Raw genomic sequence first — 25,793 nt, 5'->3', positions numbered from 1 at the left:
TTGCAATCAGATTGAATTCTGGTCCTAATTCAAAAAGTCAAATTAATAAAAAGATCACAAAAAAAGGTTGAAAATAAGTCAATCAACAGAGAAGAGAACGACAGACAAGATGGCCTCTGGTTTTCAGCGCACAAATAGGTTTAATATTTAATCCACACAGATAAAGAGATCAACATATGAGTAACATACTGAACAAGAAGGGGAGGGGCCTTGGACATGTCTGGAGAGTTACAGAATCGTCAATGACAGCTGTCACTCAAAACAGGCGACCATGCACAAACCTCACTGTCCAACTGTAAGTCTGGGAATCAGAGTAGAGTGGGCGGTTGGTGAATTAGTTACGGACCAAACAGCTCACAGTCAAGGATATGCCTGGCTCTCTCTCTCCTTCCACTATTTGGCACGGTTACTTTCCCCTTCGCCCTTACCCCTTTGGTGTTCACAGACCTGAGAAGACTAGATAGGTTTTTACAAAGGCCGAAACAGAACTGAGCCTCTTTTACCTGTCCATTTTCTCTACAGGGGAGTTTGGGTTTGATAGACAGTGCAGCCTGACTGACTGATCTACAAATCACCTTGCATCATAAATAACTACTCATTATTATTTGTAGATCAATCAGTCAGTCACAATTTACCCACAATGCATCACATATTTGATTCGCTCAAACACGGCCAATCTATGTCCATAAGGCTGTCTGGAAACTTGCTTCTAATGTGGAGCAATTAAAATCCCTGTTCATCCTCTGATGCCAAAACAAGAGTTTCTCTTCACTCCACTACACCTGATTTACTGGCTCAGTTATTCCCCATGAATTTAACTACAGCTGTATTCCAAATGGCACCCTATTCCCTATATAGTACACTACTTTTGACAAGGAACCATAGGGTTCTGGTTAAAAGTAGTGCATTATAAAGGGCATAGGGCGCCATTTTCCGAGGCATCCTGAGTCTGCACACCTCCTGATCAAACTTCACTGTATTTACAGGCCAATGCATTCAAGACTGATCTTGTTTTTTCCCAGTACATTCAACAACGTCTCCTCACCTTCTAACTAACAGCTGGCTGAGGTAAAATCACCCTGAACCAACCAATCAACTGTCAGTCTCTCTCTCTCTACATTCAACGCACCAATGAGCGGCTAGTGACCGTGTCACTCACTCCGACCAATAGCTGCCTATCTCTGAATTCCTCTTGACCAATCAGCTGTCTCTGTTTCCAGCGTGGTTCAGTGAGCTGAAAGCTGATTGGAGGTGGGGGGTCTTAGTAAGTCCTACCATAAATAGTTTTGGGATTACTGGTTGGCAAAACTTGGGTAATTTCTGGAGAGGCGTTATATTATGCAGTAGTCTTTAAAGTTCCTGTACTTGTGTTGTCGATAAGATGCAGGTGGGCGAAGCGAGAAAGGGTTGGGTTAGGGGTGAATGTAGGTATCAGGGGGTAGCTTGGGGGAAGATGCAGGCCATTACAAGTCAAAGGTCAAATACAGGAGAGATACAGATGTACTTCCAGGGGAAAGTACATCTGGGTGCCGTCTAAAATGGCACCCTATTCCCTATATAGTGCATTAGTTTTGTCCAGCGCAATATGGGTTTTTATCAAAAGTAATGCACCATATAGGGACTAGGGTGCCATTTAAGACAGACTCCAGGCTTTAGGGAGTAGATACATGGTAGCGGAGGTAGTTAGGAGGCAGGGGTAGTTACAAGGCTCATGGTGGGGGGAGACAATTACATTGGTAGAAGCGGCAAGAAACAGGGCGAGGGAGGGAGGGGAAGGGGGTAGTCATAGTCAAGGTATTTTGAAAGTTACTGGACTGTGGGAGTGATACTTACAAGGCAATAGGTAGTTACAAGGTCTTTGGGGGAGATATCGATAGTTAAAAGGGGTGTAATAGTACGTACAGGGGCTGAGGGGTCATTTCCAAGCCTAGGGATAGTTACATCATGACCAGGGGTAGATACAGGGGCAGGGAAGAGCGGGGTGGGTAGGGTGGGTTAGTTTTAGGATGGGAGAAGTGGGTGATCATCTGGGTGCAAGAAGGGGGACAGGGAGATGCAAGGTGACCCTTGAGGGTGGGAGTGTCACTCGGGGACGTAGGACACCTGCCACACGATGATATGGCTCCGCTCGGCTTTGCATACGGCAGGCTTCATCTGCGGGGCGCCCCCCGACACCTCCCCTTCCTCTGTCTCGTCGTCCTCGCCATCACCTGACACACAGATGAAGTGAGAGAGTCAGTCAGCATGAAAAGACACACCCGGTGTCGGTCACCTTTGCACTGAAGTGTTTCTGCACATCCACACATATAAAAGCATTGGTATTGGGATTGGTATTTTTAATCCATAAAGTGAAATGAACAAGTGCACAACTAGGGCAGAAGGGTAGAGAATCTGGAGACAAGTAGAATTCGATTTGGAATTCAAAAGAGCGCCACATGGACTTGGGTGTATATGGCAGTGTGTGCGTGCATGCGTGAGTGAGTGATTTTCCTCACCGATGCGGAAGTCGATGTAGCCCTCCCCTCCACTCAGCACCAGGACGTTATGTACGCTCTGAGCCTCAGCCTCCGGCTGTGCCGAGGACCCCTGACCCTCTGACGGACTGTCCAGCACACTACCATTTAGGGTGGCCAACACGTTGCCTGACAGAAAAATATATATATAAACACACATATACAGTTGAAGTCGGAGGTTTACATACACCTTAGCCAAATACATTTTAACTCAGTTTTTCACAGTTCCTGACATTTAATCCAAGTAAAAATTCCCTGTCTTAGGTCAATTAGGATCACCACTTTATTTTAAGAATGTTAAATGTCAGAATAATAGTAGAGAGAATGATTTATTTCAGTTTTTATTTCTTTCATCACATTCCCAGTGAGTCAGAAGTTTACATACACTCAATTAGTATTTGGTAGCATTGCCTTTAAATGGTTTAACTTGAGTCAAACGTTTCAGGTAGCCTTCAACAAGCTTCCCATAATAAGTTGGGTGAATTTAAGCCCATTCCTCCTGACAGAGCTGGTGTAACTGAGTCTGGTTTGTAGGCCTCCTTGCTCGCACACGCTTTTTAAGTTCTGCCCACAAATTCTCTATAGGATTGAGGTCAGGGCTTTGTGATGGCCACTCCAATACCTTGACTTTGTTGTCCTTAAGCCATTTTGCCACAACTTTGGAAGTATGCTTGGGGTCATTGTCCATTTGGAAGACCCATTTGCGACCAAACTTTAACTTCCTGACTGATGTCTTGAGATGTTGATTCAATATATCCACATAATTTTCCTGCCTCATGATGATATCTATTTTGTGAAGTGCACCAATCCCTTCTGCAGCAAAGCACCCCCACAACATGTTGCTACCACCCCCTTGCTTCACGGTTGGGATGGTGTTCTTTGGCTTGCAAGCCTCCCCCTTTTTCCTCCTAACATAACAATGGTAATTATGGCCAAGCAGTTCTATTTTTGTCCCCATGTGCAGTTGCAAACCGTAGTCTGGCTTTTTTTATGCCGGTTTTGGAGCAGTGGCTTCCGCCTTGCTGAGCGGCCTTTCAGGTTATGTTGTTATAGGACTCGTTTTACTGTGGATATAGATACTTTTGTATCGGTTTCCTCAAGCATCTTCACAAGGTCCTTTGCTGTTGTTCTGGGATTGATTTGCACTTTTCGCACCAAAGTACGTTCATCTCTCGGAGACAGAACGCGTCTCCTTCCTGAGCGGTATGACGCCTACGTGGTCCTATGGTGTTTATACTTGCGTACTATTGTTTGTACAGACGAACGTGGTACCTTCAGGCGTTTGGAAATTGCTCCCAAGGATGAACCAGACTTGTGGAGGTCTCTTTTGACTTCTTTTGATTTTCCCATGATGTCAAGCAAAGAGGCACTGAGTTTGAAGGTAGGCCTTGAAATACATCCACGGGTACACCTCCAACTGACTCAAATTATGTCAATTAGCCTTTAAGAAGCTTCTAAAGCCATGACATAATTTTCTGGAATTTTCCAAGTTGTTTAAAGGCACAGTCAACTTAGTGTATGTAAACTTCTGATCCACTGGAATTGTGATAGAGTGAATTATAAGTGAAATAATCTGTCTGTAAACAATTGTTGGAAAAATTACTTGTGTCATGCACAAAGTAGATGTCCTAACCGACTTGCCAAAACTATAGTTTGTTAACAAGAAACTTGTGGAGTGGTTGAAAAACAAGTTTTAATAACTCCAACCAAAGTGTATGTAAACTTCCGACTTCAACTGTATATATATATATTTTTAACAGGTAACGAGAAACAGATCAGTCAATCAATTGTATTTATAATGCCCTTTTTACATCAGCAGTTGTCACATAGTACTAAAGGATGTTACCAATAGATACCCACAAATGAAACACTGTAAACCACTTTTGCATTTTAGTGCCCAGTTGACAACCTGGTCCATCCTCACAGTCCTCAAATACATAAAGTTGAGAGTATTGACAGTAGGTATAATACTTTTTTAGTTAGTCAATTACTCCACATTTGATGTAATGTGTTTAAGAGTATAATAAACTCTATTTACTTTTATTGACTTTATAAAATCAAATTATGATTACTAACTGACCTGGCACAGAGACAAAGAACTTGACGGCATCTCTGTGTCCATGGAAACAGAGCTGAGCCTGGGCCATGGAGCAGTATGGGATGAAGCTGCCGCTGCTTTTCTCTGGGTTGTCGTCCGCATACACATGAATCACACCCCCGGCCATGCCGCCGGATGACGTCGGAGACACCTTATTGGCTATCGGGATGAGAGTGGAGTAAATAGCCAATCAGAACATCTGACATCTGACAGACCAGCGAATAGGACAAGGACATTGATGCATGAGACCATCCAATCACAATAGCACACACAGAGCAGGCTTGCCAATAAGACCCATCAATTGGGCAGGCTACATCGTTACAGAGCATTTAAAATAGAAATGTGTAATATAGAACAAACATCCCTCTCAGTCATGCAGAATAGGAAACTGTGTCGGCTGGCTCTATACATAGCAATTCTCTGTACGTGGCAACCCACTGAATAAGCCTGTGGTCATCCACTTATGAATTTGCAAACGGTGAATAAGAAAAAAATCTGAATACTGAAATAGTAGCAATACTAAAACATGCCATCAACATGCAATAATGAAGAGACAAGGCATCCCCAAAACTCCATTACCTAATATATTGACTACGTCACTGAAATGATCCATATTCATCACACAAATAGCATACAAACATGACTCATACATATACATACATTAACGCCATACTCGACATACACTACCGTTCAAAAGTTTGGGGTCACTTAGAAATGTCCTTGTTTTTGAAAGAAAAGCACATTTTTTGTCCATTAAAATAACATCAAATTGATCAGAAATACAGTGTAGACATTGTTAATGTTGTAAATGACTAGTGTAGCTGGAAACAGCAGATTTTTGGGGGAATATCTACATAGGCATACAGAGGCCCATCAGTAACCATCACTCCTGTGTTCCAATTGCACGTTGTGTTAGCTAATCCAAGTTTCTCATTTTAAAAGGCTAATTGATCATTAGAAAACCCTTTTGCAATTATGTTAGCACAGCTGAAAACTGCTGTTCGGATTAAAGAAGCAATACAACTGGCCTTCTTTAGACTAGTTGAGTATCTGAAGCATCAGCATTTGTAGGTTTGATTACAGGTTCAAAATGGCCAGAAACAAAGACCTTTCTTCTGAATCTCGTCAGTCTATTCTTGTTCTGAGAAATGAAGGCTATTCCATGCATGAAATTGCCAAGAAACTGAAGATCTCGTACAACGCTGTGTACTACTCCCTTCACAGAACAGCTCAAACTGCCTCTAACCAGAATAGAAAGACGAGTTGGAGGCCCCGGTGCACAACTGAGCAAGAGGACAAGTACATTAAGAGTGTCTAGTATGAGAAACAGACGCCTCACAAGTCCTCAACTGGCAGCTTCACTAAATAGTACCCACAAAACACCAGTCTTAACATCAACAGTGAAGAGGCGACTACAGGATGCTGGCCTTCTAGGCAGAGTTGCAAAGAAAAAGCCATATCTCCGACTGGCTAATAAAAAGAAAAGATTAAGATTGGCAAAAGAACACAGACACTGGACAGAGGAACTCTGCCTAGAAGGCCAGCATTCCGGAGTCGCCTCTTCGCTGTTGACATTGAGACTGGTGTTTTGCGGGTACTATTTAACTTCTTTGGGGTAGGGGGCAGTATTTTCACGTCCGGATGAAAAGCATGCCCAGAGTAAACGGCCTGCTACAAAGCCATAAAATATAGAATATGCATACTATTAGTAGAGTTGGATAGAAAACACTCTGACGTTTCTAAAACTGTTTGAATGATGTCTGTGAGTATAACAGAACTCATATGGCAGGCAAAAACCTGAGAAAAAATCCAACCAGGAAGTGGGAAATCTGAGGTTGGTCGATTTTCAACTCAGCTCCTATTGAAGATACCAATATCCCACTGTAATGTTGCACTTCCTAAGGCTTCCACTAGATGTCAACAGTCTTTAGAACCTTGTCTGATGCTTCTACTGTGAAGTGGAGGCGAATGAGAGGGGAATGAGTCAGAGGTCTGCCAGCAGCCACGAGCTGACCATGCGCGTTCACATGAGAGTTAGCTCCCATTCCATTTGCTTTTCTGAAGACAAAGGAATTCTCCGGTTGGAACATTATTGAAGAATTATGTTAAAAACATCCTAAAGATTGATTCAATACTTCGTTTGTCATGTTTTTACGGACTGTAATATAACTTTTTTTTACTTTCATCCGTACTTTCCGCTGGACTTGCTCGCGCTTCGTGAGTTTGGAAAGTGTACTGAACGCTAGAACAACAAGGAGGAATTTGGACATAAATGATGGACATTATCGAACAAAACAAACATTTATTGTGGAACTGGGATTCCTGGGAGTGCATTCTGATGAAGATCAACAAAAGGTAAGTGAATGTTTATATGTTATTTCTGACTTATGTTGACTGTACAATATGGTGGATATATTTGTGTCTTGATTGGGCTCTGAGCGCCGACTCAGATTATTGCATGGTTTGCTTTTTCCGTAAAGCTTTTTTGAAATCTGACAGCGGTTGCATTAAGGAGAAGTGCATCTAAAATTCCATGCCTAACAGTTGTATCTTTTAGCAATGTTTATTATGAGTATTCCTGTAAATTGATGTGGGTCTCTGCAAAATCAAAGGATGTTTTGGAACTTCGGAACGTAACGCGCCAATGTAAACTCAGATTTTTGGATATAAATATGAACTTTACCGAACAAAACATACATGTATTGTGTAACATGAAGTCCTATGAGTGTTATCTGATGAAGATCAAAGGTTAGTGATTCATTTTATCTCTATTTCTGCTTTTTGTGACTCCTCTCTTTGGCTGTAAAAATGGCTGTGTTCTGTGAATAGGCACTCACCTAACATAATCGTTTGGTTTGCTTTCGTCGTAAAGCCTTTTTGAAATCGGACACTGGCTGGATTTACAACAAGTGTATCTTTAAAATGGTGTAAAATACATGTATGTTTGAGGAATTTTAATTATGGGATTTCTGTTGTTTTGAATTTGGCGCCCTGCAGTTTCACTGGCTGTTGAAGAGGTGGGACGCTACCGTCTCACGTACCCTAGAGAGGTTAAGGAAGCTGCCAGTTGAGGACTTGTCAGGCGTCTGTTTCTCAAACTAGACACTCTAATGTACTTGTCCTCTTGCTCAGTTGTGCACCGGGGCCTCCCACTCCTCATTCTATTCTGGTTAGAGCCAGTTTGCGCGGTTCTGTGAAGGGAGTAATCTTCCTTCACAGAACGAGTACGAGATCTTCAGTTTCTTGGCAATTTCTCGCATGGAATAGCCTTTATTTCTCAGAACAAGAATAGACTGACGTGTTTCAGGAGAAAGTTCTTTGTTTCTGGACATTTTGAGCCTGTAATCGAACCCACAAGTGCTGATGCTCCAGATACTCAACTAGTCTAAAGGCCAGTTGTATTGCTTCTTTAATCCGAACAACAGTTTTCAGCTGTGCTAACATAATTGCAAAAGGGTTTTCAAATGATCAATTAGACTTTTAAAATGAGAAACTTGGATTAGCTAACACAACGTGCCATTGGAACACAGGAGTGATGGTTACTGATAATGGGCCTCTGTATGCCTATGTAGATATTCCCCCCAAAATCTGCTGTTTCCAGCTACACTAGTCATTTACAACATTAACAATGTCTACACTGTATTTCTGATCAATTTGATGTTATTTTAATGGACAACATTTTTTTGCTTTTCTTTCAAAAAAGAAGGACATTTCTAAGTGACCCCAAACTTTTGAACGGTAGAGTATATGTGTGCCAATGCATTATATAAAGTACTTTACAACACCTGAAGATAGCATGCAGAGTTACACGTGAACAAAAGTGATTTCCCTGAATCAGATCGAGACCACTGTTTCTGTCTCTGTTCCATTTCGGCCCCTAGCCCCTCGTCCCCTTTGTGGTTGACAGATCTGAAATGACTGGATAGGTGGCAGGCAGCCTTATGAACGAACATGTGCTTGTCCTGTTGGAGGCCTATCTAATCCTCTCAGATCTCTACAAGTGCTATATACTGTAATTTACTCCAGTCCAATCACTATATTACCCACACCTATCCAGTCTATCAGATATGTGAACATTAGGGTAATAAGGGTGCTTAGGACTGAAACTGAACCAGGCCTATGTTGGAGAGCGATAAAGGGGAGATGGAGGTAAGACAGGCAGGCAGATGTATGTGACATCATCCCTGTGGGACAGAGGGAGTACTAACTTACCCCTCAGACCTAGGAGCTGTCCCCGATGAAGTACTACCGCTAAGGGAGGGAAGGAGGGAGGAGAGGAGAGAGTGGACAAGAGTGACAATCAGGACAGGGAGGACAAGTACAGGGATACCAGCCATAAAATAGAGAGAAAGAAAGGGAGAAAGAAAACAAAGAGAAGCCATCACGGAATAAGAGAAGACAGAAAAATGGACAGACCGATATACATTGAACAAAAATACAAAAGCAACATGTAAAGTGTTGGTCCAGTTTTACATGAGCTGAAATAAAAGATGGCAGAAATGTCTAAATGCACAAATTTGTTGACATCCCTGTTAGTGAGCATATCTCCTTTGCCAAGATAATCCATCCACCTGACAAGTGTGTCATATCAAGAAGCGAATTAAACAACATGATCATTACACAGGTGCACCTTGTGCTGGGGACAATAAACGCCCACTCTTAAATGAGCCGTTTTGTCACACAACATAATGCCACAGATGTATCAAGTTGAGGGAGCGTGCAATTGGCATGCTGACTGCAGGAATGTCCACCAGATCTGATGCCAGACAATTGAATGTACATTTCTCTACCATAAGCCGCCAACGTCGTTTTAGAGAATTTGGCAGCACGTCCAATCTGCCTCACAACTGCAGACCACGTGTATGGCGTTGTGGGCGAGCAGTTTGCTGATGTCAACATTGTGAACAGAGTGCCCCATGGTGGCGATGGGGTTATGGTATGGGTATCCTATGGAAATCCATAGATTATGCCCTAATGAATTTATTTTAATTAAAAGATGTCCTTATATGAACTGTAACTCAGTAAAATCTTTGAAATTGTTGCATGTTGCATTTATATTTCTGTTCAGTATAAAAAGGGAAAGTAAAAGACAGAAGCAGACAAAAACACAGAATAATGGAATCAAAGAGGTGTGTGTGTGCACCACTCAAACTCACTCTCTGTCAGTGGTATGGAGATGACCACACCATTCCCAGTCCCCACCCACAAGCGGTTTCCACCAATAAGAAGGGCTGTTATTCGCACAAAGGAGAAGCCCAGCTTGCCAGTACCTGTCAATCAGAGCGAGAGAGAGAAGAGAAAGAAGAGAGAAAGAGAGAAAGAGATAGAACACAGGTCAATCCATACATTGGATGCATCTCAATAGACTAAAAGTGGAGTGAAATAATATGGTGTCCTATCAATGAGTTGGCCGAAGCTTAGCCTGCTGGTCCCAGATCTGATCTGTCTGAGCTGTCTTGCCAACTCCTATAGTCATTGTCTTGATATGACAACAAACATACAAATTGGCCATACAACACAAACCGATCTTGGACCACCAGCCTAGCCAGAGCTGGATAGCATGGTTGCGGTCAATTCCATTTAAATTCAGTCAATTCAGGAAGTAAACTGTAATTCCAATTCCACATATTTTTCTTAGAAAAAAACTGGAATTGGAATTTTAGTTTACTTTCTGAATTGACATGGAAATGGACCCCATTCCTGCTGTTTAGCTTAGGTTCTTCCTACCCAGCATCTTGCTGACGTAGGGTTCGATGTCGACATCCTGTAGGTGCTGGTGTGTGAGGGCGTGGTAGAGACGCAGCGTGGAGTCCAGACGGATTGACACCCACACCCCATCCCCGATCCACGCCAGCTGCCTCACCTGGCTCTCCCTGCGAGGGTGGGCGTCAAAGGACTTCTGACGTGGGAAAGGGGTTAGGGGGGTGAATTGGTTGATTGATTTACTTAGATTTATTTCAGAGTATTATCAATGTGGAGTGACATCACATGAGCTCTCCCCGACCCAGCTCTATCTGCAACATAACTGCAGATAGACTCAAGACTATGTTAGCCCACTGAGCTAATGTCTTGACAATATGTCTGGGAGCTAGCGTGAGTCTTCAGGTCTCAAAAAAGGTTACTTTGAAACTTACTCTACAATACAAACAGTCCCTCCCCTCCTGTGACCAACCTCTATCTGCATGCTCTTGGGCTGGATGACATGGATCTTGTTCTTGTAGCCACACCACACTTTGTCATGGACCATGGCCATGCAGCGGATAGAGTGGTGTGGTCTACCCAGGTCCATCAGGTGGTAGTTAGAAAGGTCCCACTGCCCGTCTGGAGATAAAGAGATACACACACACAGGCACACACACACACACACACACACACACAGGCACACACACACACACACACACACACACACACACACATATAAACAAATTATGTAAAGCTTTAAATCATGACTAGAAAAAGTAATGTTGCTCTCATGGAATGTCATTTTTTGAACACAACAGACAGTTAATGGTTAAGGCTCATAGGTGAGAGCTCAGAAGAATTAGGTAGGTTAGGGTTAAGATTACGTTACCCTCGGATCTGTGGAAGATCGCCAGTGTCCCGTCTGCCAGAGCCACAAGCACACGACCCTTCACATGCCTGAAACAGAGACAGTCACGCTAATGTTACACAAAGCAACATGCACCCATTTACTACAACATTTACATTACATTACATTACATTTAAGTCATTTAGCAGACGCTCTTATCCAGAGCGACTTACAAATTGGAAAGTTCATACATATTCATCCTGGTCCCCCCGTGGGGAATGAACCCACAACCCTGGCGTTGCAAGCGCCATGCTCTACCAACTGAGCCACACGGGACCATAACATAAATCAAGGACTGGTAAAAATGGCCATTCTAAAAGCAGACAGTGGTCAGTAGTGGGGGACTTACACTAGACTGAGCACAGAGTCCTTCAGTTTGATGGAGTGGAGACACTTCTTCCAGTTGGCCACTGCCGAATGGACGTAAAGCCTGGAGAAGGGATGTAAAGCTTAGTTAGGACATAGACAGAGATAAGGTTTTATGGGTTAGGGTTATCGGTTATGGGTTGGGAGACATATGCAGGCAGAACTGGTTGCCCGTAAATATTCATGATGTTTTTTGTGACATTGTGGTCAAGAGTTGTAAAAATAAATTTGTTGCACTTTTTTAGAAAACAACCAGAAAACAGCATCGCTATGATGTCCCATATTACATTTCCGCCACTAGCTAGGCATTAAGTGATTAGTTACCCACCAGCCATTTTGTGCTCCCAGCCACATGGTGGGGGCGACACTGGTTCCAGCTTTCGGGTCGTCGCTTCCATCCTCCGTCTCCTGGGGTGGGGAGTTAGACTCCTCTTTTGACTGGCCTGCACACCTGACAGGGGACACAAACAGAGAGTTGTCTTGAAGTCCACTATAGACTACCACAGTCCAACTACTGTAGCATGTTAGCAGTATTGTCTGCTGCAGAAATTTAAAGAGATGACTAAAGGATTTAAATAGTAGAAGTTAGACTAAAACTAAATCAAATCAAACTAAAGTGTATGTAAATACACTTTCAGTAAAATTTTGAAAACTCTGAACATTTTTCAAAGTTTCAATGACAACTTTTCAATAATGTACTGGCGATATTCTTTCTCTTTAAAACTACTAGCAATTAAAATCCGGTCAAATCGTGTGTCTTACCGGTCGTATTGGCCATCATCAACCACCGGAGGCTGGGGGTCTGTGAAGACGTGCTCCATGAAGGGCCCTGGAGGTCCCAAGGTGTTGTCTGTCTCGCTGGCGGCCGGCTCAGCTACCTCTGTAGCCTCTGTGGCCTCCTCTGCTGACTGGGCCGGGTGCAGCTTCCCACTGAGTGGTGGAGCCGTAGGAGCTGAGGCGACAGGGACACAGGGTGAGACATTATACACTATATACTACTATAACTATACAAATTATACCTATTAACTAGAGATGGGCACGAATACGGAAAGTCAATAGCGATATTAGTTGAAATTTGTTTTATTTGCAAGTGATATCATATCGGAATTTTAAAAACATGTGGAGGCCTATTAACTATACTTATAACTCTTCAACTGACTGGGCTGGGTGCAGCTTCCAATGAGAGGGGAAACTACTGGGGCTGGGGGGGGAGACATATCAGCACTTGCTGGGATATATACACCAACATATATAGCAGAGGTCCCCAACTAGATTCACCCGAAATCAGCCTCCCACTGAGAGGGAGAGCCACGTCAGAGACACAGGGAGGAGGGACAAGTAGAAGAAGAAGAAGAATTGTGCCGCAATTAAAGCCTATATTTTTTCATTGCAAGCCTGATGATACATATACAATGTAATGTACAGTGCCTTCAAAAAGTATTCACACCCCTTTGTTAAGGCAAGCCTAAATAAGTTCATGAGTGATTTGCTGAACAAGTCACACAATAAGTTGCATGGACTCACTCTGTGTGCAATAATAGTGTTTAACATGGTCAAATTGAGCCCATGGGCCGCCAGTTGGGGAACCCTGCTGTACAGAATAAAAATGGGAAAACATTCATCCTGTTTGCAACAAGGCACTAAAGTAATACTGCAAAAAATGTGGCAAAGTAATTCACTTTTTGTTCAGAATACAAAGTGTTATATGTTTGGGGCAAATCCAATACATTACTGAATACCACTCTCCATAAACATAGTGGTGGCTGCATCATGTTATGGATATGCTTGTAATCGTTAAGGACTGGGAAGTTGTTCAGGCTGAAAAGAAACGGAATGGAGCTAAGCACAGGCAAAATCCTAGTTGAAAACCTGGTTCAGTCTGCTTTCCATCAGACACTGGGAGATTAATTCATCTTTCAGTAGGAACATATCCTAAAACACAAGACCAATCTACACTGGAGTTGCTTACCAAGAAGACAGTGAATGTTCCCGAGTGGCCTAGTTACAGTTTTGACTTAATATCTACATGAAAATCCATGGCAAGACCTGAAAATAGTTGTCTAGCAATGATCAACAACCAATTAGACAGAGCTTTAAGAATTTTGAAAAGAATAATGGGCAAATGTTGCACAATCCAGGTGTGGAAAGCTCTTAGAAACTCATCCAGAAAGACTCACAGTTGTTATCGCTGCCAAAGCATCTTCTACAAAGTGTTGACCCAGGGGTGTGAAATCTTATGTAAACGAGATATTTCTGTATTTTATTTTCAATAAATTTTCTAACATTAATAAAAACATGTTTTCACTTTCTAATTATGGGTTATTGTGTGTAGATGGGTGCAATTTTTTTTAATCCATTTTGAATTCAGGATGTAACAACAATGTGGAATAAGTCAAGTGGTATGAATACTTTCTGAAGGCACTATAGATAAATATCTGGGGTTCTCACCTTGCCCCCGGTCCAGTACGGGTGTGTCGGTGCGCGAGGAGCAGTTGCTGCGGACCACGCTACAGTTGGTGGCACAGCCCACCAGGGTGATGCCTGCTAGCATGCCCTCCACCCCGCCTGTCTCCTCACCACCACCCTCCCCAGAGTCCAGCATGATCTCACCCGCCGGGTAGTCACTCTCACTGGCCGCTGCAGACAGACACAGAAAAGCACAAACAGACACGCACATATGCAAACACAGAAACAAGCACACACACACAGGAACACACACCCATACACATGCACACGCACACAGAGAAAAACAAACGTTAGAGGTGATTCTAGTTCAGTAGATGTGGAATTACAGTGAATTCGGAAAGTTCAGAGCCTTTCCCTTTTTCTACATTTTGAAACGTTACAGCCTTATTTTAAAATGTTTGAAAAAACATTTTCCCTCAATCTACACACAATACCCAATAAAGACAAAGCGAAAACAGGTTTAGAAATGTTTGCAAATTTATTATATATATTTTTAAACAGAAACACCTTAAGTTTTCAGACCCTTTGCTATGAGACTCAAAATTGAGCTCAGGTGCATACTTTTTCCATTGATCATCCTTGATGTTTTTACAACTTTATTGGAGTTAACCTGTGGTAAATTCAATTGATTGGACATTATTTGGAAATGCACACACCTGTCTATATAAGGTCCCACAGTTGACAGTGCATGTCAGAGCAAAAACCAAGCCATGAGGTCGAAGGAATTGTCCGTAGAGCTCCGAGACAGGATTGTGTCGAGGCACAGATCTGGGGAAGGGTACCAACAAATTTATGCACCATTGAAGGTCCCCATGACCTCCATCATTCTTAAATAGAAGATGTTTGGAACCACCAAGACCCTTCCTAGAGATGGTTCGCCTGGCCAAACTGAGCAATCGGGGGAGAAGGGCCTTGGTCAGGGAGGTGCCCAAGAACCCGATGGTCACGCTGACAGAGCTTCAGAGTTCGTCTGTGGAGATGGGAGAACCTTCCAGAAGGACAAAGATCTCTGTAGCACTCTACCAATCAGGCCTTTATGGTAGAGTGGCACGGAAGAAGCAACTCCTCAGTAAAAGGCACATGACAGTTTGGAGTTTGCCAAAAGGCACCTAAAGAACTCTCAGACCATGAGAAACAATATTCTCTGGTCTGATGAAACCAAGATTTGTCCTGAATGCAGAGCGTCACGTCTGGAGGAAACCTGGCACCATCCCTACAGTGAAGCATGGTGGTGGAAGCATCATGCTGTGGAGATGTTTTTCAGCGGCAGGGACTGGGAGACTAGTCAGGCTCAAAGGAAAGATGAAAGGAGCAAAGTACAGAGAGATCTTTGATCAAAACCTACTCTAGAGCGCTCAGGACTTCAGACTGGGGTGAAGGTTCACCTTCCAACAGGACAACGACCCTAAGCACACAGCCAAGACAATGCAGGAGTGGCTTCGGAACAAGTCTCTGAATGTCCTTCAATGGCCCAGCCAGAGCCCGGACTTGAACCTGATCGAACATCTCTGAAGAGACCTGAAAATAGCTGTGCAGCGATGCTCTCCATCCAAGCTGACAGAGCTTGAGAGGATCTGCAGAAAAGAATGGGAGAAACTCCCCAAATACAGGTATGCCAAGCTTGTAGCATCATACCCAAGAAGTCTCGAGGCTGTAATTGGGTCATTCTCATGAAACCATTAAAATACCATGTCAGTAATGATTTTAAATATAAAACATGTAATTTAGTAATATAACAAAATATCATAATAAAGATAAGTGTTCTCTACCTTGCACAAAGAGTAACTTCAACATGGGAATTAATTATTTTTGTATTTTATTTCATTTTCTGCTGAAATTCTCATTACCACAATGTGTCCAGCTCTGTCTGAATGTATGTTATGTTATATTTTAAACATAGTCAAATATTCTGAAAAACATTTATGGATGTTCTACTAGATGTTTACAAATGACAGAAAACTTAACTGAATATTCATGTGTAATAATAATGAAAAAAATGTGGAAAAATTAAGTGTCCATGACTGATGTTCTCATTCATTTTTGAAGGACTTTACACACAGAGAATTTTAAATAATGTTTGATTTTGAATGAAGCAACACATCTGCCTGGTACCTTCAAGATGGCTACCAGATCTCTTCATATTTCTCCAGTTAAAAGTTAAACATTCTCTTGTCAGATTGCGTACACTACAGTATTGATTATTATTACCGATACAAGTAGTTTTCCAAATTTAGAAAAAGGTTCGCTTTAAAATGTTCCATAAAACTATACTTCATTAATGTCTAATTATGTACAATGAGTAAACATTTGCTTAGTCATCATGGCTTCTCTATTGTTAGCAAAACATGCTAAGGTTCCTCATCCTCCACAACACCATTCTCACTTACCGCTGCAATTTAAGGCCAGTTGCAGTAGAGAGAACTTCTGTTTCAGTAATGAGAATTTAATCATACAGACTATATTTTAAAATATATATTATGAACTATTAATGTAAATATTGTTTACTAACTGTTGATATTTTGCTTTATGTCCTGTTTAATTGCCGACAGTCAGCAAGTGACAAAAAGAAAGCTTCAGCGAAGGTTGACAAACCTTACACTAACCCAGAACTGCTGGAAGAGTACAGAAATAAGGAGAGAGAGAGGTTATGGGTTGAAGGGGTTACAGCAAGAGTAATTAGCATATACAGTTGAAGTCGGAAGTTTACATACACTTAGGTTGGAGTCATTAAAACTCGTTTTTCAACCACTCCACAAATGTCTTGTAAACAAACTATAGTTTTGTCAAGTCGGTTAGGATATCTACCTTGTGCATGACACAAGTTAATTTTCCAACAATTGTTTACAGACAGATTATTTCACTGTATCACAATTTCAGTGGGTCAGAAGTTTACATACAGTAAGTTGACTGCGCCTTTAAACAGCTTGGAAAATTCCAGAAAATTATGTCATGGCTTTAGAAGCTTCTGACTTCTGAAGCTTTTCTAATTGACATCATTTGAGTCAGTTGGAGGTGTACCTGTGGATGCATTTCAAGGCCTACCTTCAAACTCAGTGCCTCTTTGCTTGACATCATGGGAAAATCAAAAGAAATCTCAAGTCTGGTTCATCCTTGAGATCAATTTCCAAATGCCTGAAGGTACCACGTTCATCTGTACAAACAATAGTACGCAAGTATAAACACCATGGGATCACGCAGCCGTCATACCGCTCAGGAAGGAGACGCGTTCTGTCTCCTAGAGATGAACGTACTTTGGTGCGAAAAGTGCAAATCAATCCCAGAACAACAGCAAAGGACCTTGTGAAGATGCTTGAGGAAACCGATACAAAAGTATCTATATCCACAGTAAAACGAGTCCTATAACAACATAACCTGAAAGGCCGCTCAGCAAGGAAGAAGCCACGGCTCTAAAACCTCCATAAAAAGCCAGACTATGATTTGCAACTGCACATGGGGACAAAGATCGTACTTTTTGGAGAAAAGTCCTCTGGTCTGATGAAACAAAAATATTACTTTTTGGCCATAATGACCATTGTTATGTTTGGAGGAAAAAGGGGGAGGCTTGCAAGCCGAAGAACACCATCCCAACCGTGAAGCACGGGGGTGGCAGCATCATGTTGTGGGGGTGCTTTGCTGCAGGAGGGACTGGTGCACTTCACAATATAGATGGCATCATGAGGGAGGAAAATGATGTGGATATATTGAAGCAACATCTCAAGACATCAGTCAGGAAGTTAAAGCTTGGTCGCAAATGGGTCTTCCAAATGGACAATGACCCCAAGCATACTTCCAAAGTTGTGGCAAAATGGCTTAAGGACAACAAAGTCAAAGTATTGGAGTGACCATCACAAAGCCCTGACCTCAATCCTATAGAAAATTTGTGGGCAGAACTGAAAAAGTGTGTGCGAGCAAGGAGGCCTACAAACCTGACACAGTTACACCAGCTCTGTCAGGAGGAAAGGGCCAAAATTCACCCAACTTATTGTGGGAAGTTTGTGGAAGGCTACCCGAAACGTTTGACCCAAGTTAAACAATTTAAAGGCAATGCTACCAAATACTAATTGAGTGTATGTACACTTCTCACCAACTGGGAATGTGATGAAATAAATAAAAGCTGAAATAAATCATTCTCTCCCTACTATTATTCTGACATTTCACATTCTTAAAATAAAGTGGTGATCCTGACTGACCTAAGATAGGGAATTTTTACTAGGATTAAATTTCAGGAACTGTGAAAAACTGAGTTTAAATGTATTTGGATAAGGTGTATGTAAACTTCAACTTCAACTGTATATAGTCTATAAGAAGCCTATGCCCTCATACAGTGTCTATAGGAAGTCAATAACCTACAGTGTTAGGAAGTCTACACATGCGCGCATGCACACGTCCACCACACACACACACACAATCAGTAAGCCATTTAGTGTGTACTATAGGATGTCCACACAGTCTAAGCCATTCAGTCCTTACTATAGGACGTGTACACACAGTCTGTAAGCCATTCAGTCCCTTCTATAGGATGCAGACACAAACAAATAAAGTCAGTAAGCCATTCAGTCTTTACTATAGGATGATAACTGTGAGATTTTTCCCATGTTTAGAGACATGCTCATTTCATGTCATGCTTCCTTTCCATTTCCAGATATCAAAAACAAAAGCAATATTGTAAAATCAAGAAAACTCAAGATCTGACAAAGCAGCAACATGAACATTTGAAAAAACAGTGGCAGGAAAACTCAACGGTATTACAGAAGAAAGAAACAGCTAAATGCTGTATTGGACAAAACACCATCAAGCGAGGAAGATGTTCAACATGTTCAAGAAGCAAAAATGAAGAATTTATTCAAAATCTTCAAGAAGACACAGCCTCCCTAAGAGAAGAGCCATTCTCACCTTAGCAGGTAAATGTCCCTGCCATCAACTCAACTCCTAAAAGAGAGACATCTCTACAGACACCAAGACCAATGAAAACACTTACCCAAAAGGAATCACCCAAAAAGAGGAAAGGAAGAAAGAAAACTATCAAAATTGAGGTCAAAGTTGCGCTGCATAAAAGAGAAGCTTCTGGAGAGGACCAAAGAGATGGTCAACCTAAAGAAAAGACTGAAAAGACTTGAGATGATGGCCAAGAGGAAGCAGGTAATTGTCAACATGGAAGGCAGAGAGGTCCAGAAGAAAACTACAAAGAGAGGTCATCAGAGAACATTACCCCATAACAGCTAGAGAAGACACACTTCTTAGCTGCTTCCTTCATCAAGATGAAGTATCCACTGTAATAAATGGAAAATTCAGAAAAAGGGCCAGATATTCCGTAAGAGAGCCATAACGGACACTATGGCAAATCTTCATAGAAGAGTTCTGTCTGAGAATCCAAGGCACAACCTTTCCAAGGCTCAATTCTTTCAACTTTAGCCATTTTGGATTGGCCAGTGAAGTCAGACCGAGAAACATGTGCTTGCGAAACGCATGAAAACCTTGGCTTGAAGATAAAGCTGCACCAGCTTGGGGTCATAGAAACATCATCCCCAAGGGACACTGTACAGGCCAGTGTGTGTAGTGACGATGACATGTCCTGCATGTACAGGACATGCAGCAATTGCAAGCATAAGACATTTCACACAACACTGGATCCTTCAACGAAAGGAAACATCATTGTATGGGAGGAGTGGGTCACCAAATCTGTACCAATAACAAAGATGGGTCCACTGAAGAGAAGGTGGGTGAGGAATGTGTTTGAGAAGAGGCATACAGTGCCTTGCAAAAGTATTCATCCCCCTTGGCGTGTTTCCTATGTTGTTGCATTACAAAATTTACTTGAAGAATAAGCAAAAATCCCAGTGGCTAGATGTGCCAATCTTATACTGACATACCCCAAGAGACTTGCAGCTGTAATTGCTGCAAAAGGTGGCTCGACAAAGTATTGACTTTGAGGGGGTGAATAGTTATGCATGCTCAAGTTCTGTTTTCCTTGTTTGTTTCACATATTTTGTATCTTCAAAGTGGTAGGCATGTTGTGTAAATCAAGTGATACAAACCCCCCCAAAATTAATTTAAATTCCAGTTTGTAAGGCAACAAAATAGGAAAAATGCTAAGGAGGGTGAATACTTTCGCAAGCCACTGTACCTCCATAGAAAAGCTGGTGGACCTCACACAGGACCACCTCTCAAAATTCTCTAGACACATTTATAACATCAAGCACCAGTTTGAAAGACTGAAGAGATTGAGAGCTTCCATGCCTGTGGATGCTTGAGTCCAAAATAATTTGACTTCCGAGACAATGTGAAGTCAGAAAAGGAGAATGCTGAGCCAGTTTTGGAAGTGGGAAAGTGGGTGCTCGTACAATATGACGGAGAACTGTTCCCTGGCACCATCACACAGGTATGTAGAAATATTTGGTGGTATGGACACGTCATGCTGTTGATGATAAATAATGAGTCCTATAAAAACTTTTTTTTTTAACTTTCTTTCCAGATTGGCAATGGTCAATACGAGGTCGACACTATGAGTTGTGCGAGAGCAAACAAATGTTTCATTCCATCCATCAGATTTGAGGGAGAAAAAGTCTGGTACTACTTTGACGACATAAAAGCTATCATCCCTGAGGCACAACCTGCCACATCCTCAGCTTGACACTTCTGTGTGTTGCCTGAGATCTGGGCAAAGTACACAAACAAACGTGTATAAAACACTGGAATTGGAAGGGGGATAGAGAGGGTAGCAGGAGGCGTTGGGGTGGTGATAGGACTAGACTGTGATGTTACCGCCATACAACGGCCAGCCTCCCTCCAAGTTGATCTCATTACCGTGAAGCGGAGGGCCATTTAACCCCCTGGAGTGAGCTTAACTGATTTTCTACTAGTGCATTATCCTGCTTATACCACAGCTACCTTGCCAAAGTAATTAATTCACAATCGTTTTGAAGTTTAGAAACAAATGTATATGAGGCACAACCAAATCAACATTGGGGGAAAAAAATAGTACCTGCTCCCAAATTCCATGAATTAGAAGTGCATGGTATGTGCATTTATATTTGTTGGTTTTAGCTGTACGCAAATTCTACACATCTGTTCTTGTTAGCATGGTTGTTCAGAATTAATGTACCCCCAACGTGACAAGTATTGACAAATCAGAATGTGGTATTTGCCCCAGGTGGTCGGTAATTTTTCAGTGTCGTGGTAAAATGGTTTACGTGCTTTTAGCATATGTTCAAATGTTGACCTGTTTGCCCTGTTTAGCACTAATGTTTTTGTATGTGATGTTTTTATGTGTTCTCTGTTTTTAGCCTATGTTATGTACTTTTGAGGCACTGCAAAATGAAATTGATTGAACTTGAATCCATTACTGTGCCAATATTATCTCATTTATCTTCTAAATAAAATGTGATGTTTTTAACCATACCTCAGTCTTAGTATACTTATTATCATTACCAAAATCAACCTCATTTCTAAAACCTATGTATGATTACTGCAACAGTTGTTAATTTAATGAATGGAAAAATAGTAGTTTGCTTTTAATTGCATGTACAGAATCTATACATTATTACTATCCAGGTCTGTGCCCAAACAATTTGAGCTTCTACTTTTAAAAATCGACCTTTCGAGAAACAAGACACTCACCGTTACCGCTTGCTATAGACCACCTTCTGCCCCCAGCTGTGCCCTGGACACCATATGTGAATTGATTGCCCCCCTATCTTCAGAGCTCGTGCTGTTAGGTGACCTAAACTGGGACATGCATAACACCCCAGCCATCCTACAATCTAAGCTTGATGCCCTCAATCTCACACAAATTATCAATGAACCTACCAGGTACAACCCCAAATCCGTAAACACGGGCACCCTTATAGATATCATCCTAACCAACCTGCCCTCCAAATACACCTCTGCTGTCTTCAACCAGGATCTCAGCGATCACTGCCTCATTGCCTGCGTCCGTAATGGGTCTGTGGTCAAACGACCACCCCTCATCACTGTCAAACGCTCCCTAAAACACTTCAGCGAGCAGGCCTTTCTAAATCGACCTGGCCCGGGTATCCTGGAAGGATATTGACCTCATTCCATCAGTAGAGGACGACTGGTTATTCATTAAATGTGCTTTCCTCACCATTTTAAATAAGCATGCCCCATTCAAAAAATGTAGAACCAGGAACAGATATAGCCCTTGGTTCACTCCAGACCTGACTGCCCTTGACCAGCACAAAAACATCCTGTGGCGTACTGCATTAGCATCGAATAGATCCCGCGATATGCAACTTTTCAGGGAAGTTAGGAACCAATATACACAGGCAGTTAGGAAAGCAAAGGCTAGCTTTTTCAAACAGAAATTTGCATCCTGTAGCACAAATGGAGAATGAGAGCACCTCCTCCCAGCTGCCCACTGCACTGAGGCTAGGAAACACTGTCACCACCGATAAATCCACGATAATTGAGAATTTCAATAAGCATTTTTCTATGGCTGGCCTTGCTTTCTACCTGGCTACTCCCACCCCGGTCAACAGCCCTGGACCCCCCACAGCAACTTGCCCAAGCCTCCCCTACTTCTCCTTCACCCAAATCCAGATAGCTGATGTTCTGAAAGAGCTACAAAATCTGGACCCCTACAAATCAGCCGGGCTAGACAATCTGGACCCTCTCTTTCTAAAATGATCAGCCGAATTTGTTGCAACCCTTATTACTAGCCTCTTCAACCTCTCTTTCGTATCGTCTGAGATCCCCAAAGACTGGAAAGCAGCTGCGGTCATCCCCCTCTTCAAAGGGGGAGACACTCTAGACCCAAACTGCTACAGACCTATATCTATCCTACCCTGCCTTTCTAAGGTCTTCAAAAGCCAAGTTAACAAACAGATCACCGACCATTTCGAATCCCACCGTACCTTCTCCGCTATGCAATCTGGTTTCCGAGCTGGTCATGGGTGCACCTCAGCCACGCTCAAGGTCCTAAACAATATCATAACCGCCATCGATAAGAGACAATACTTTGCAGCTGTATTCATCGACCTGGCCAATGCTTTCGACTCTGTCAATCACCACATTCTTATCGGCAGACTCAACAGCCTCGGTTTCTCAAATGACTGCCTCGCCTGGTTCACCAACTACTTCTCTGACAGAGTTCAGTGTGTCAAATTGGAGGGCCTGTTGTCCGGACCTCTGGCAGTCTCCATGGGGGTGCCACAGGGTTCAATTCTTGGGCCGACTCTTTTCTCTGTATACATCAATGATGTCGCTCTTGCTGCTGGTGATTCTCTGATCCACCTCTACTCAGACGACACCATTCTGTACACTTCTGGCCCTTCTTTGGACACTGTTAACTAACCTCCAGACGAGCTTCTATGCCATACAACTCTCCTTCCGTGGCCTCCAACTGCTCTTAAATGCAAGTAAAACTAAATGCATGCTCTTCAACCGATCGCTGCCCGCCCGTCCAGCATCACCACTCTGGACGGTTCTGACATAGAATATGTGGACAACTACAACTACCTAGGTGTCTGGTTAGACTGTAAACTCTCCTTCCAGACTAACATTAAGCATCTCCAATCCAAAATTAAATCTAGAATTCCTATTCCACAACAAAGCCTCCTTCACTCACGGTGCTAAACATACCCTCGTAAAACTGACTATCCTACAGATCCTTGACTTTGGCGATGTCATTTACAAAATAGCCTCCAACACTCTACTCAGCAAATTGGATGCATTCTATCACAGTGCCATCCGTTTTGTCACCAAAGCCCCATATACTACCCACCACTGCGACCTGTATGTTCTCGTTGGCTGGCCCTCGCTTCATATTCGTCGCCAAACTCACTGGCTCCATGTCATCTATAAGTCTCTGCTAGGTAAAGCCCCACCTTATCTCAGCTCACTGGTCACCATAGCAGCACCCACCCGTAGCACGCGCTCCAGCAGGTATATTTCACTGGTCATCCCCAAAGCCAATTCCTCTTTTGGCCGCCACTCCTTCCAGTTCTCTGCTGCCAATGACTGGAACGAACTGCAAAAACCACTGAAGCTGGAGACTCATATCTCCCTCACTAGCTTTAAGCACCAGCTGTCAGAGCAGCTCACAGATCACTGCACCTGTACATAGCCCATCTGTAAATAGCCCATCCAACTACCTCATCCCCAAACTGTTATTTATTTGATTTATTTTGGTCCTTTGCACCCCAGTATCTCTACTTGCACACTCATCTTCTGCACATCTATCACTCCAGTGTTTAATTGCTATATTGTAATTATTTCGCCACTATGGCCTATTTATTGCCTTACCTCCCTTATCCTACCTCATTTGCACACACTGTATATAGACTTTTTATATTGTATTATTGACTGTGTGTTTGGTTATTCCATGTGTAACTCTGTGTTGTTATTTGTGTCTCATTGCTTTGCTTTATCTTGGCCAGGTCGCAGTTGTAAATGAGAACTTGTTCTCAACTAGCCTACCTGGTTAAATAAAGGTTAAATAAATAAATAAATATATTTTTTAAATCATTTTCTTTCAGGTTTGCCACATTTTGAAAATATGTCAGGTTTCAATGAAATATCAAAAATATTAGGTTGTAGATTGCGAAAGGTTTTGCAGTAATCGAGAAATCAGTCAAAATCAAAACAATTTTTTAAATTAAAAAATATATTATTTCAAAGTTTCAAGTAACTGTGCATGACTGTTAATAATCAAACAAAAAAAATTGAAAAAGTATTAGCTTTCCTAATGGTTTTGATGTTTTCAGACCGTTGTGGTAATGAGATTTTTAAGGACTTGTTTTGGAAAATATGTTCAAAAAGGTGTTAAATTGTCAGTAAATGTTTTTAAATTAATGCTCACAAACACTTCAGACCTTGTTATTAATGCCTAAAAAGGACATTTGTTGATGCAAGTCTTTCAAAAGATTTAATGATTGAAATCTTTGAAACCAAGATTTCGTGAGAATCACCCAATTGCTGTAAAAAGTGCTTCAACAAAGTACTGAGTAAAGGGTCTGAATACTTATGTAAATGTGATATTTCAGTTTTTATTTTTTATACATTTGCTAAAATTTCTAAAAACCTTTTTTGCTTTGTCATTATGGGGTACTGTGTGTAGATTGATGAGGGGGAAAAAACAATTTAAGCAATTATATAATAAGGCTGTAAAATAACAAAATGTGGAAAAAGTCAAGGGGTCTGAATACTTTCTGAATGCACTGTATATATTATGTTGATTTGATTTGAATACTATGGTCATGTCATGGTAGTAGATTTGGTTCAGGTGGAGAGTGCGGTCGGTAGGATAGGATAGGTGGTCGGTAGTCATGTTATTATGGCAGTAGATTCCTTAGTGGTCAAGTTGCAGTAGATTTGGTCCAGATGGTGAGTGCTAATGTGGTCATGTTGTGGTAGTAGATCTGGTTGTGTTATTATAGTAGTAGGGTGCTAAGTTGTCAAGTTGCGGTAGAGTTGGTATAATAGGTGAGTACTATGTGTTTGTGTTACGGTTTGACCGCTAACCTGGCACGCTGGAGATACAGAGCACGTGGGCATTGCAGACGTTGAACTGGTCGACCAACGAGCCGGGCTGGTTGGCATCAATGATGACCACCTTAATGATGATAATAGTTTTTCATTATTTGATAAATTGTACAAATAGCAGCAACAAGCTGAGTTACAAGTACAACTTATTAGATACAAAAAAGTATTATTTAACACCTTGCTGGCCGAGTGGGTACTGGTCAGGATCCAGACTCTGCTACTCATAGTGTCTGTTTCATGGAGCTCCTTAGACTGGGGG

At 42.0% G+C, this 25,793-nt stretch overlaps 1 protein-coding gene across 12 annotated transcripts in view; it reads right to left on the bottom strand.

Moving 5' to 3' along the window:
- Positions 1-115: 115 nt before the first annotated feature.
- mapk8ip3 (mitogen-activated protein kinase 8 interacting protein 3) overlaps positions 116-25,793 on the bottom strand; it is an 85,129-nt gene continuing 59,451 nt past the window's right edge. For 11 of the 12 annotated variants that reach the window (XM_071412175.1, XM_071412215.1, XM_071412191.1 and 8 more), the window contains 14 exons: positions 25,712-25,786; positions 25,514-25,604; positions 14,015-14,203; positions 12,329-12,518; positions 11,895-12,017; positions 11,550-11,630; positions 11,183-11,250; positions 10,784-10,932; positions 10,339-10,510; positions 9,768-9,881; positions 8,824-8,862; positions 4,594-4,770; positions 2,496-2,642; positions 116-2,210 (listed from right to left, as the gene is read on the bottom strand). In XM_071412175.1, the coding sequence (XP_071268276.1) occupies positions 2,083-2,210; positions 2,496-2,642; positions 4,594-4,770; positions 8,824-8,862; positions 9,768-9,881; positions 10,339-10,510; positions 10,784-10,932; positions 11,183-11,250; positions 11,550-11,630; positions 11,895-12,017; positions 12,329-12,518; positions 14,015-14,203; positions 25,514-25,604; positions 25,712-25,786 (1,743 nt within the window). In that variant the 3' untranslated portion in view covers positions 116-2,082. The remainder of the gene's footprint in view (positions 2,211-2,495; positions 2,643-4,593; positions 4,771-8,823; positions 8,863-9,767; positions 9,882-10,338; positions 10,511-10,783; positions 10,933-11,182; positions 11,251-11,549; positions 11,631-11,894; positions 12,018-12,328; positions 12,519-14,014; positions 14,204-25,513; positions 25,605-25,711; positions 25,787-25,793) is intronic. The other variant, XM_071412224.1, reaches the window with a different exon arrangement.

Source organism: Salvelinus alpinus, chromosome 1 (genome assembly GCF_045679555.1).
Source record: "Salvelinus alpinus chromosome 1, SLU_Salpinus.1, whole genome shotgun sequence".
Classification (NCBI taxonomy): domain Eukaryota; kingdom Metazoa; phylum Chordata; class Actinopteri; order Salmoniformes; family Salmonidae; genus Salvelinus; species Salvelinus alpinus.
The sequence above is the reverse complement of the archived record's forward strand: the minus strand, read 5'-3'. Positions and strand labels throughout refer to the sequence as shown.